General features: G+C 50.8%; 1 protein-coding gene across 2 annotated transcripts in view; it reads left to right on the top strand.

The window, feature by feature from the left end:
* Nucleotides 1–12,105, top strand: part of PHC1 (polyhomeotic homolog 1) — a 45,888-nt gene that overhangs the window by 30,516 nt on the left and 3,267 nt on the right. For both annotated transcript variants that reach the window (XM_084835489.1, XM_084835488.1), the window contains one exon: nucleotides 7,402–7,549. In XM_084835489.1, the coding sequence (XP_084691615.1) occupies nucleotides 7,402–7,549 (148 nt within the window). The remainder of the gene's footprint in view (nucleotides 1–7,401; nucleotides 7,550–12,105) is intronic.

Here is a 12,105-nt window from a genome sequence, read left to right as displayed (position 1 = left end):
AGCAGGCGGCGTTGGGGACATCGCAACGCACCGGAATTCCCCCTACCTCATGCTTGAGCATATGTTGGAGGAACAGTGTGCTGTCCATGAGGTGTCTAGCGTTGGGGACATTGGCATCCAGGCACCGCTGGGCAAGCAGCAGTGGTGGTCCTCAAGCTGTTCCTCGAGGCCACCGAGACCCTGAGCACTAGCACCGCCCTCCTCAGACAGGTGATCCCTGTGGCCCAGCATCTCCAGAAGCAGATAGGTGAGTTCCTGGAGACCAGGGATCCCATCATAGGCAGGCGCTTCTTGCCAGACATGCAGGAAGTGGTGACAAGGCTGAGGGGTGGCCTAGTTTGGTGGGTAGAGCCCCTTTACCAGGTGAGGACGTACATGTTGGCCATGTGCGATCCGCACCTGAAAGATGGCCTTTGTGGGGACAACTCCCAGACGCTGTGGCTGGAGAAACTGGTGGGGTAGGTGAGGGGGGAATGGGCGAAGAGGCCGGGGCAGGTGAAAGAGGAGGTGGGGAGACCATTCCCCATCCCTTCCAGTGGCATCAGGACCAGAGGCCAGGGGTTATGGGCCAGGGCAGTGCAGTCAATGGTTGGGGGGAGAGGCACCCAACCTGTCCTCCAGGATGCTGCCGCAACATCTGTGCAGCATTACCCAGCAGAGCCTCTGGAGGACTGGACCACGGACCCCATGGCTTACTGGTCATCCTGCAGCCTAGTTTGGCTGGACTTGGCTCGTGTGGCCAGGGAACGACTCAGCTGCCCACCCACCAGCATTCCAAGCGAGAGTGTTCTTCATGGCGGGCAATGTGGCAATAGCCCACCACTCCTGTTTGGACACCGACTTAGAGGAGCAGCTGGTCTTCCTCAAAGTCAACCTGCCTGTGCTTGGCTACCCCACCCTCGATCCCTCAGGTGACTGAGCTGCATACACAATCACACTAACTGCGCTGTTTTTCCTTCTTTGGGCTGCTTTCCCTTGTCTTTCCTTGAGTCAGGCGTGGCATTCCAGTTATTCAATTGTGATAAGTAGGACTTATTCGTGCTGTTCTTCCTATTACCATTTCGCTGAGCTTCAGTACACCAACCCAACTATGGATTTACCCAAGGGGATGATGTAGTACCATTTCTGTATCTGTAAGGGTCCTCCTCCTCCTCCATACTTAATTATGCCACTCTTTGTGCCCTGTGATGGAACCTAGCTCTGAATGTAAGGGGGTGCCGTAGCACCTGTCTCCCTCCGATTCCACTGAGATGGCATGGGTCTGCTATGTGGATGGGCCCTCCTGGCAGGCAGGCTGTGTTGTCTTCTGCTCTCAGGGAAAGAGTCTCCGGAGAACCAATTTCAATATTTTATTATTTTTAATCTCAACATCCCCACCTTGCGTTGGTGGGTTTTTTGTTTCAAAACAGCACATTCCTGTATTACTAGGGCTGGAAGAGAGTGGTTCATTCTCCAGTTTCAAGTCCCGGTGAATAATGCAGTGTCAATCCCCTCCCTCTTCCTTCGGCATGTAGGGAGTTCTCTTTCTGCATTGCTCCTTCATTTGCTCTTGGTGTTGGGCCCAGGGCGGTAGAGCTGCAGTCACCCCTCAGGGTGTTCCCCTATGTAAGCGCCCTCTGGGAGGTCTTGGCTTTGGTTTGTTTCTGTGTCCAACCGCCTTGCCTCAGGCGGGTCTTCCATGAAGAATGTGCCCTGTTGGGCTACTCGTTGTCCCATCTCAAGAATACCTTTGAGTGGGCTAGGCACTGCCCGCTTTACAGAATCGAGTTGCTCCTCTGGGCTAGGCACAGTCTGCTTCACAGAATCGAGTTGCTGCTCGGGGCTGGGCACTGTCAGCTTTATAGAATCAAGTTGCCCCTCTCTACACTTTACAGAATCGAGTTGCCTTTCCAGAGTCAGATGCCCTGGTGGGGAAGGCACTGTGTCTGTCTGTCCTGTTTCCACTGCCAAGAGTCAGATGCCCCGGTGGGCAAGGCACTGTTGGGTTTCAAGGTACTCTTGTCCTTTTCCCGCCACCTGTATACTCTCTTGAGAGAGCATTCTGCTCTCCAGAGTATGGGTGGAAGGTCTTACACTAAATCTCCTCTTTGGGTCAAAGCGCTTCCCAGTTACCCACCACCATCTCTGCATTACATTCAGTATTGAGAGTACAAAATGTTTACCGGCAGGACCAATAATATACGCTTGGGGAGCAGAAAAATAATGAAACAATACATAACGATTGAAAAACCCCATTGCCTCCCTGGCACCAGAATTGCCCTCCCATGGATGTTTGTTAAAAAATTTACCATGTACTCATCCCAACAGGGCCGTCTCATTACTAGATTTTAATCTCCTCCATTCCATTCCCTCCCTTGGGGTTGTGGCCAGTCATAGAGCCTGCAGTTGTTTTGTTTTCCCCCACGGCCTCCTTGGCACTGGAATTGTGGTCCCAGGGATGTTCCTTTAAGGGAATTATAGTCATAAAAAGGTAAAGGTGTCCCCAACCAGTCGTGTCTGACTCTGGGGTGTGGTGCTCATCTCCATTTCTAAGCCGAAGAGCCAGTGCTGTCCGAAGACGCTTCCGTGGTCATGTGGCTGGCATGACTGAACACCGAGGTGCACGGAACACTGCTACCTTTCCCGCCGAAGCGGTGCCTATTCATCTATTTGCAATTTCTTGCTTTCGAACTGCTAGGTTGGCAGGAGCTGGGACTGAAGACGGGAGCTCACTTGGTCACGCGGCACTCGAGTCTCGAACTGCTGTCCTGCTGACCTTCCGGTCTGCAGTTCAGCATCTTATTTATTTATTTATTTATTATTTATTTCATTTCTATACCGCCCAGTAGCCGAAGCTATCTTAACCACTAAGCCACCGTGGCCCCAATAATTATAGTCATACCTTCTGATTACTGGGCCTCGAAAGAGTCCTGTATTCTTTGTCGTCACCTCCCTGGGTCACCAGCTGGTCTACCTCACCCTCCAGCCCTCGGGCAACTGAGTAGCGCACTTACACTGCTGTTTCTCTTTATTTTGGATAGTTTCTGTCATTTTTTTAGTCAGGAAGGGCATCATCTTTTCATTACCACTATCTGAGATAAACCTCAGCCGATCTGCCTGCCAGCCCTGCCCTGGCCAAAGGTACCATAATAGGTTTTATGTGACTTCACAGTTTCACTGTGATGCCCATGTGTATGCATGGCTTATCTTTCAGACAAGCCTTGCAGGATCAACCAGGTCACCTGCCCACCCCACACCCCATGCCCAGGTGCAATAGCTGGGTTTGGTGGCTTGGACCCCACGGAGCTATTGCTTATTTGCACCATCCAGCACCCACGGGTGTCTCTCTTCAAACCTCTGCCTGCCCACCTCTGCCTGGCTCCTCCAGCGTGGCTTCGTACATTGGCCTCTTCCTGCCTCTGCCATCCAGTCTCTGCCTGCCTCCACCTCTTGCTTTGAGCCCTAGGGGCGAAGACCCACATTCACTCAACAGGGTCGTGCCCGAGGAAGGAATAGGCCCTTTTGGAGGGCTGGAGTTGGTTTGTATCCACCTTTCTGGCACCAGGCCACTGCTCGCTAGAGAATAGGCATCGGTGTTGTCTTGTTAGCACTACCAGGCTCCTCTTCTCCATACAATATGCCCTAGTGAGAAAGGCATGGCAGTTCAGTCCATTCATGCCCTTTTCTTTCATTCTTTTCTTTCTTTCCTTGGTAGATCCATTATTTAGAAAACCATGGTAACTATTCCCAGGGTCCAGGTCTGCACCCCCGCAGCTCTTCCCTATAGCAGGGCTTGTTGGCATGTAGGGGTGGTAGGACCACCACTGGTAATGACAGGCATAGCTCCTGTGTCGTCCTGCCTCGGTCAGAAGACCCCCGAGAGCATGAGGTCAGCAGAGATGACCAACTGCATACACAGGAGAAATTATGTTAACTTGCGCCACTCTGTTCCTTTAGATCCCTAGAATCAGGTTGTAAAAATTTTCAAACCAGTTTGACCCTGGCTTCCGTTGGTGGGATTTCTCTTTCTTTCCCAACAGTAGATTCCACTTGGACTGGAAGAGAGTAGTTCATTCTCTGGTTTCAAGTCCCAGTGAATAATGCAGTGTTAATCCCCTCCCTCTTCCTTTCGGCATGTAGGGAGTTCTTTTGTTGCATTGCTCCTTCATTTGCTCTTGGTGTTGGGCCCAGGGTGATAGAGCTGCAGCCACCCCTCAGGGTGTTCCCCTCTGTGAGTGACCTCGACATTCTTGGCCTTGGATTGTTTTCGCATCCACCCGACCTGCCCCAGGCAGGTTTTCCATGAAGGACATGCCCTGTTGGGGTACTTGTTGTCCCATCTCAAGACGAGCTTCCCCTTTTCTGGGCTAGGCACTCTGCATTACCAATACTCAGTGGCCCTGCTGTGCTAGCCACTGCCCTTTTCCAGAAAAAATGGTCCTGCTGGGCTAGGCAGTGGCTGCGTTGAAGATGCAATATCCCTGCTGGGCTAGGCTATGTCTGCGCTTCTGAATCAATGGTCCCTCTGTGCAAGGTACCGTCCGACTTCACATACCAAGTGTTGGATGCCCCAGTGGGCAAGGCACTGTCCTGCTTCGCTTCCAAGAGTTAGATGCCGCGGTGGGCAAGGCAACAAGGCTTTTCAGCGCCTCTGTACACCATGGGGAAAAAAAGGAGATGGAAGCTGAATTGGAGGACCCACCTCGTGATACGAAGTGGTTCCGAGTAGCATCATGCTGCCCCGAGGGAAAGCGCCGCCTCCACAAAGCGCCAACTCTGGCTCATTTATTCTTAACTCTTCATATGCCACATGCGCAGTCCAGAAAGGGGGTCTTCCATAGCTCTGTACCTTTGAAAGCTGATGCAGAGGGGCAGCAACAGGAGGAGGAGGAGGTGTAGGGGATTCGGATTGCTGAATGAATGGTTCTATCTTGCCTTACTTTGGCTGCTGACACCCGACTTCCCCTCCAAGATCGTTACTCAGTCACCAGAATGGGTCGTACAGTCCGGCATTGTTTTCCTTGACCGCCTCCCGGGCACTGGAGATGCCCTCCTGTAACTGTGGAACCTCATTAAAGGATTTGCAGTGTAGTCATCCCACATGGAGGCTATATATTGTAATCTCCTTGACCTGTTCCCTCTTCTGCCTGCCTGCCTCTGCCGGGCTCTGCTTGCCCCAGCCGCTGCCTGCCCGCCTGCCCCCTCTGCCTGGCTCCGAGCTTTCACTTAAATACACACCAGCTCAGTGGAGCCCAGTTGTCCAAATGTTTCTTCTTCAGATTTGCCCTGTCTTTTACTCGTGCTCGTCCCATCATTCCTCCAGGTTTAAGTCACCTCGGAGGTGGTGTAGCCATCATTTAAGCAGCGATCTCCAAGACGACGACAGCGCCCCCTTCCCCACAGTCTTTACCACCCCTAGTATTTGTGGAGGAAATCAAACGGGAGCTTTGCCTGCACCAAAGTCTGGCACATCCCCGTCTCCCCCAGAGTTGCCTATCCGTCACCATGAACCTTATTAAAGAATTTTCAGTGTAGTCATCCCACATGGGGGCTATTTTAATCTCGAGCTGTTCCCGCCCCGCCCCGTCCCAGGCTCTGCCAGCCTCCGGCCTCCTCCGGCCCGCCTCGGCCTCCTCCGGCCCGCCTCAGCCTCCGCTGGCCAGCCTGCCTGCCTGCCTCTGCCGGGCCTCTGCTGGCCCGCCCACCCTAGTCTCCGCCAGCCCGTCTCCCCCTGCTGGCCTCCACCTACCCACCTCTGCCCAGCTCCAAGCTTTCACTTAAAGACACATGGGCTCAGTGGAGCCTGGTTGCCCAAACAATTCTTTCCCAGAATGGATTTGCCTTCTGGCTTTTACTCGTGCTTCTCCTGTCATTCCTCCAGGTTTAAGTCACTTTGGAGGTGGGGTAGCTGTCATATAAGCAGCAATCTCAGAGATGACAACAGCACCCCGTTCCCCACAGTCTTTACTACCCCTAGTTTTTGTGGAGGAAATCAAATGGGAGCTTTCCCTGCAGCAAAGTCCGGCACGTCGTCGCCCCCCCCCCCCAGCACTGGAGTTGCCTTCCCTTCACCGTCAACCTTGTTAAAGAATTTGCAGTGTAGTCATCCCACACGGGGGCTATGTATTTTATTTTAATCTCGATCTGTTCCCTCCCCTGCCTGCCCCAGGCTCCTCCGCTGGCCTGCCCCAAGCTCCGCTGGCCTGTCCGCCCGCCCCAGGTTCCGCTGGCCTGCCTGCCTCTGCCGGCTTGCCTGCCTTCTCCAGGTTCTTCCTTTCTGGCCACAGACTGCTCTTTCCTAAGCAAATGTCCTACTGTTGTTTGGTTTGTGGCCCCAGACCGCTCTTCCCTACACAATATGACCTAGGGGGCAAGGTATTGCACTTTGGTCCATTCATTCCCCTTTCTTCATTTCTTTCGTTCTTTCTTTTGGACATCCTTCATGTAGGAGCAGTAGAACCACCACAGGTCCTGAATGGCAGAGTTGCTGTGTCTTCCTGCCTCTGTCAGAAGACCACCCAGGCAGGCTGGCCCCGGAGCCTGGGGCGGGCAGGCAGGCTGGCGGAGCCTGGGGCGGGCAGGCAGGCAGGCAGGCTGGTGGAGCCTGGGGCATGCGTGCATGGAAACAGGGAGAAGTTAGAGCTCTTGGTTTTGGGAGTTTTCCTGGAAAAACTCAAATTTCACCTGCACCTAGCACAGAAGCCAGTGGGCCAAACTGCCTGGGCTTTTGGGGATGCGATGCCCTGGAGGGGGGCTGGGAAGGGCCAAGGTGCCACACAAATGTGTGGAAAATGGGGAGAAGTTACAGCTCTTTGCTTTGGGAGTTTTGGTGAAAAAGTCCATTTTCATCTGCACCTAGCACAGAAGCCAGTGGGCCAAACTGCCTGAGCTTTGGGGGGTGCAATGCCCTCGAGGGGGGCTGGGAGAGGCCAAGGTTTCATGTGCATGTGTGGAAACAGGGAGAAGTTACAGCTCTTTGCTTGGAGAGTATATGTGGAAAATATTAGATTTTAACTCCGCCTAGCACAAAAACCACTGGGCCAAACTGTCTGAAATTTTGCAGGTGGCCTTCTCTCCAGGGGGTGGAGAGGTCCTCAAATTTCATGCTTGTATCATAAAAACTAAAGGTTATGATTGTGTTTTCCCATGCAAGTCAATGGGAAAACTCCAAAAATGGGCGGTCTGGATATCCAAATTTCGCTTAGGATTTGGATCTGAGTCAGATTGGAGGGGGTCTGAAGCGGATTGGGGGGTCCATGCACAGCCCTAGTGTGTAGAGCTTTAGCACCCCAAACTCCATACTGTTTGGCTGGGAAAGGACTAAGATATTAGAACTTGCAGCATGCAAAGGAGTTCTCCATTAATCCTTGCTTCATCTCAAGATGATAAGACTTAAAAAAAAATCTTTCTTTTTCATGCCAGGTACAATGTGGGCTGCAGCCACCAACTTCGGCTGCAAAGGAAAAAAATGAAGGAGCTCCAGGAAGCAAACTATGCCCGTCGGCGGCGTGGGCCTCGGCGCAGCAGCTCAGACATAGCTCGAGCCAAGATCCAGGGCAAGCGTCACCGGGTGAGGATGCAATGCCATCCTTTTCTTCCATGCCCCGGAGAGGGACTTTTCCACCTGGAGATTTTCCTAACCTTCTGCACTGATGCTGTGAGGCTTATCTGGCAAACATTGAAGGTCTAAGTTGTATAGTCAGGTGCAGCCAAGAATCTTTAGTGTTTTAATGAATCTCATTCCATACACCAGACCTCATTGTTTTCCTCTCCACTGTTCCAGAGAGCAGCATCAATTTTATTGCATGTAGGAGCCCATAATTATTTGCAAAAAAATTTATCCCAACAACTGCTCACATATATGTCTGTGGAGATGCCAACATTGTTTAGCTTTCCCTTCTAAGATGCTTGTTGGCTATTAGATGTGAATGACCCAAGGAGGCAGCCTTCCTTAACTTTCCAGATACTTCATTTCAGTAAGTAGTGCATACCCTCAGACCTGTATGAAGTTTCTCTCAGAGCAGTCCAAGTGCCTTCACACAAGGCCTACAAGCAGTGGGGAAAGTGGGAAATCCTGCCTGAGGTCCACTGTCTGGACCTAGCATTGGAATAGGGCATAGGCACATTGAACACTACATACACATACCCTATTCAAACATAGTTTTAATACGGGGATGGTAGGCAGGCCTTGTGGCTGGAGCAGGCTAGAATCCTGCACTGCCCGCCAAGTGTAGGCTTTATGGTATTGGAGCCTTGTGTGAGCTAGCTTTTCATGACATAGTAGCTCAAGATTTGGGTGAGTGACTGGGCTTGGCCCTATAGCTTTTCCCCCAGCCCACATTTCCCTGAACTTCCTGCTTTTTCCATTCTTTCTAGGTCCCTTGCTTGCACCCTTCTCCCCATTATTTCTATTCATGATGTGTAGGCAGGTGCTCCTGTCTGGTCTGGAAGCAAAATATGAATGATCAGCTGGTCTTTTGACCTGGACACAATGTTATGTATCCTGCAGTTGAAAATACATTCTGCATGAAATTTGGGACCCAAATATTGTGCCAAGGAAAGCAGAATTCTTTCACTTGTATGTAGTTCTGTATAATTTATTGGGCTGGTCAGAGGGAGGGACAAGGAGCTATGCAGGGCACTGAAGCCCCCAAACTTCTGACCAGTGGATATCTTATCCCCCCCCTTTCTTTAAAAAAAAAAGAGAAAAGAAAACTGGAAGTGTTAACATGCTTAGTTTTATGCCCAGTCCCCAATTCTGCTTCTTTTCTGGGTCTATATAGCATCATGGAATAAACATAGGCTTGCTACTGGAGTTTAGCCAGGGCTGTATTAACTGGCTTTTGCCTGGTCTTTCAGTTCTGCCCTTGCATTCTTTTGTGGCAACAGGCCTTCATCAAAGCTCTGACTCTTCAACTGAGCACAAGGTCAGACTCTCCTCTTCCCCCTTTTATTTATTTATTTATTACATTTATATCCCGCCTTTTTTCCTCCAAGGAACTCAAGGCGGCGTACATAGTCCTCCTCATCCATTTTATCCTCACAACAACAACCCTGTGAGGTGGGTTGGGCTGAGAGTCTGTGACTGGCCCAAAGTCACCCAGTGAGCTTCCATGGCCGAGTGGGGACTAGAACCCGGATCTCCCGACTCTCAGTCCAGCACTCTAGCCACTACACCACCCTGGCTCTCACACTGGCTTTTTCCCTTGATTAGCTAGCTAGGGTAGGAAGTAAGGGCAGTTTCAAATACAGGAGAGAGCAACTTCTTCCAACATGCTCACATTTCAGATAGGAGGCACCTCCTTTGAAGTGTAAGTTGAACAACACTGTATTCATCGCAAGGCAGGATACTGTCCTATGTCCTTGAGTTGCCTGGGCAAAAGTCTCCCCCTTGAGGATCTCTTCCCCCATTTGGCTGCCAATACAGCAATAGGGGAGAGGTGAACAACAACAGAAGGACCCTGCTGTAGAAAGAAGACACAGGACCTGTTCATCAGTCTTGAGTTGCCTGGGCAAAAGTCTCCCCCTTGAGGATGTCATCCCCCATTTGGCTGCCAATACAGCAATAGGGGAGAGGTGAACAACAACAGAAGGACCCTGCTGTAGAAAGAAGACACAGGAGCTGTTCATCAGTCTGTTCAAAGGTTCACACTTGAAGTGTGTACACTTTGCCTTGAAACTGGGAGAGACCTCCTCACGCAAGAGGTGACTTAGGCAAAGTCATCGCCCAGAGTGGCTGGGTGACCAGTCAGATGGGCGATTAATAAATGTAATAAATAAATTAAATAAATAAATGAATAAAGGTCAGTTAACCTAGACAAAGGCTGTCCAAGGGAGCGGGAGGAGCAACCTGCTCAAGGATAACCTCCATCTACTGCAGAGAACAAATGCATTGCAATAAGTCCAATGTTCTTTTCTCTCAAGGTCTGAAGTTAAGGTATTTTCCTAGCATTATTGCTATACTGAGAATTCAAGGCTGCCGTGGTGGTGATCTGGCAAACAGTTGTCTGATAAGGCAATCTTAGATTAATTTGCTTATTTAGTGAAGCTGCTGTAATGAGCTCTCAACTGTTCAGAAGCTTCATGTGGCGTAGATCTGGGGCAGGCAGAACATTGATCGTGATCAGCTAATAGCTCACAGGGCATCTCCCAGTAGATCTTGAGGGTTGTGCTTGGCCCTGCCTCCCACAGCCAATTGTCACCACCCCACCTCACCACCAGAGCCTGCGCAGTGCAGGGAGGTGGGAAAGAGAAGACTGACAGAGTGGCAGTGAGGGAGCAGCTAATGTGTCTGGAGAGAAGCAGCTCCATCTGTCTCACTCAGCAGAAAACTTTCCAAAGAATACCAACAAATGGGAGGCAAAAGAGAGTGAGAGAAAGAAAGAGGAAGTAAGGAAGTGTGTAAGAGAGCACGCAGGAGTAGAGAAGTGCGCTGAGCTCCCCCCCCCCCCAGTTGCTATGTAAGGGAAAGGGTGGTGTGAGCAATGGTTACTCTGCTTTCCCTGGGCTCGTCTCGGATGGAAAGATGTAAGAGGGGGCCGGGAGCATTGTAGGCAGCCAGTGGTTGCTCTGGCACTGCCATTGCAGAGCTGTGGTGGAGGGCTGGCTCTCCCTCTGCAGGGCTCGCCTCTGCTGGAAAGACATAGGGAGAGCATCCTTTGCTTCCTTTCCTCACCTGCCAGCAGCAGCTTCCCCACCCTGGAAGAGCACAAAAGAAGTGGGAGGAGGGGTGAAAGCAGATCAGCGGGGAGCTCCAGACCGATAATTCACCAGGGAGCTGATTTTCCTCCTCACCAACATAGATTTCCCTCTTCCCACCCTGGTTGCAAGGAGACCCCCACACATACACCCCCTTCCTAGCTTCCCCTCCATCATCTGTTCCACCTGGAGAGAAAGGGTGGGAATCTTCTCTCTACCATGACAATGCTATTGCTCCTCCTCCCGATCTTCCTCCACTTTTGGGTGTGATTGGATGGGATTTCTCCCCACTCCATTAAATGTATATGTCTCATTCTAGGCACATTTACTCAAAAGCAAATCCCATTAAGTTTGCTGGGATTTTGTCCCAAGTAAATGTGTGTTTGACTGCAGCCCTGCAGCTGGGCTTAAGCTCCCCTATCATTCTCTTTAGGATAAGATCGCAGGTTTGTTTGTACCTAAATATGACAAGAGTTCTCCTGAATGCTCTGTCGTGAGGATTGAATAGATCTGCTCTCCAAAAAATTAAATGGGATTTATGCTTCCGCTTTACATCTGGCTGGGGAGTGGGGGAGCAAGGAAAGCACAGAGCGCCTGCCCAGCACTCGCCACGCCGCCTTTGGATGAGGTTGCAAGAGCAGCAGCAGCAGCTGTGCATGTTTCTGGCAGTGGCAGCAGTAACTGTGGCTATGCACCATGGTGTGCGGAGTGAAAGGAGGATGGAAAGGGCAAACCTTTTACAGGTCCATGGAGGTGTGAGCTCAGCCCCCTCTGCCTGTTCGGAGTTGGGTTTCTTGTGCTGCTGGACAGCCTCTGCCAGTGGCACGAGCTGGGTAGGGATGGCGATAGTAGGGACCTTGGCGAGGAAGTGGTGTATCAGCTGAGGTTCTTAGAGCAGCTTGGCTATGCACTGAACACCTTTCTGTTATTTCTCCTCTGCAAATCCTTGCTCTTTTCTAGGAAGTAGGAGCCTCGAGGGGCTCAATAAAAGAGAGATGTATTGTGTGTCTGAACTTTGCAGTTGGCAAGCAAGATGCCTCTCAGTCAGCAGGCAGTCGGAGGGGGGCTCTGATTTAAGAACTCCAGTAAAGACAAGGGGCAAGATAAATTTAAAGTTGGGAACAAGTGTGAAAGGTGTGCAGATTTTCTGAGCTGCAATATTTGTGGTAAGACAATGAAAGTGCATTGTTGTTGTTCGTGCAATATGTGGCCCTGAAAATGGTATAAATGTGAAAGAGTTCTGCATCTACTTCTACATGAACTCCTCGCTTCCTTCAAGTTGAGAATTTTCTTTTTTCTTTTCTACTTTGCTTGGACTGTGTGGTGATAGTAGAACAGGGGGTTGATGGGATTTTGAACTTATACAAATTTAACGTTTTTGCATAGAATATACATTTCATCACTCTAACCAGGTTATGTATTTATTTT

The sequence above is a fragment of the Heloderma suspectum genome, chromosome 2, assembly GCF_057233095.1.
Source record: "Heloderma suspectum isolate Gila_16-S chromosome 2, 16-S_ref, whole genome shotgun sequence".
NCBI classification, from domain to species: Eukaryota; Metazoa; Chordata; class Lepidosauria; order Squamata; family Helodermatidae; genus Heloderma; species Heloderma suspectum.
Note: the sequence above shows the minus strand (reverse complement) of the source record. Positions and strands in the feature narration are given on the sequence as shown.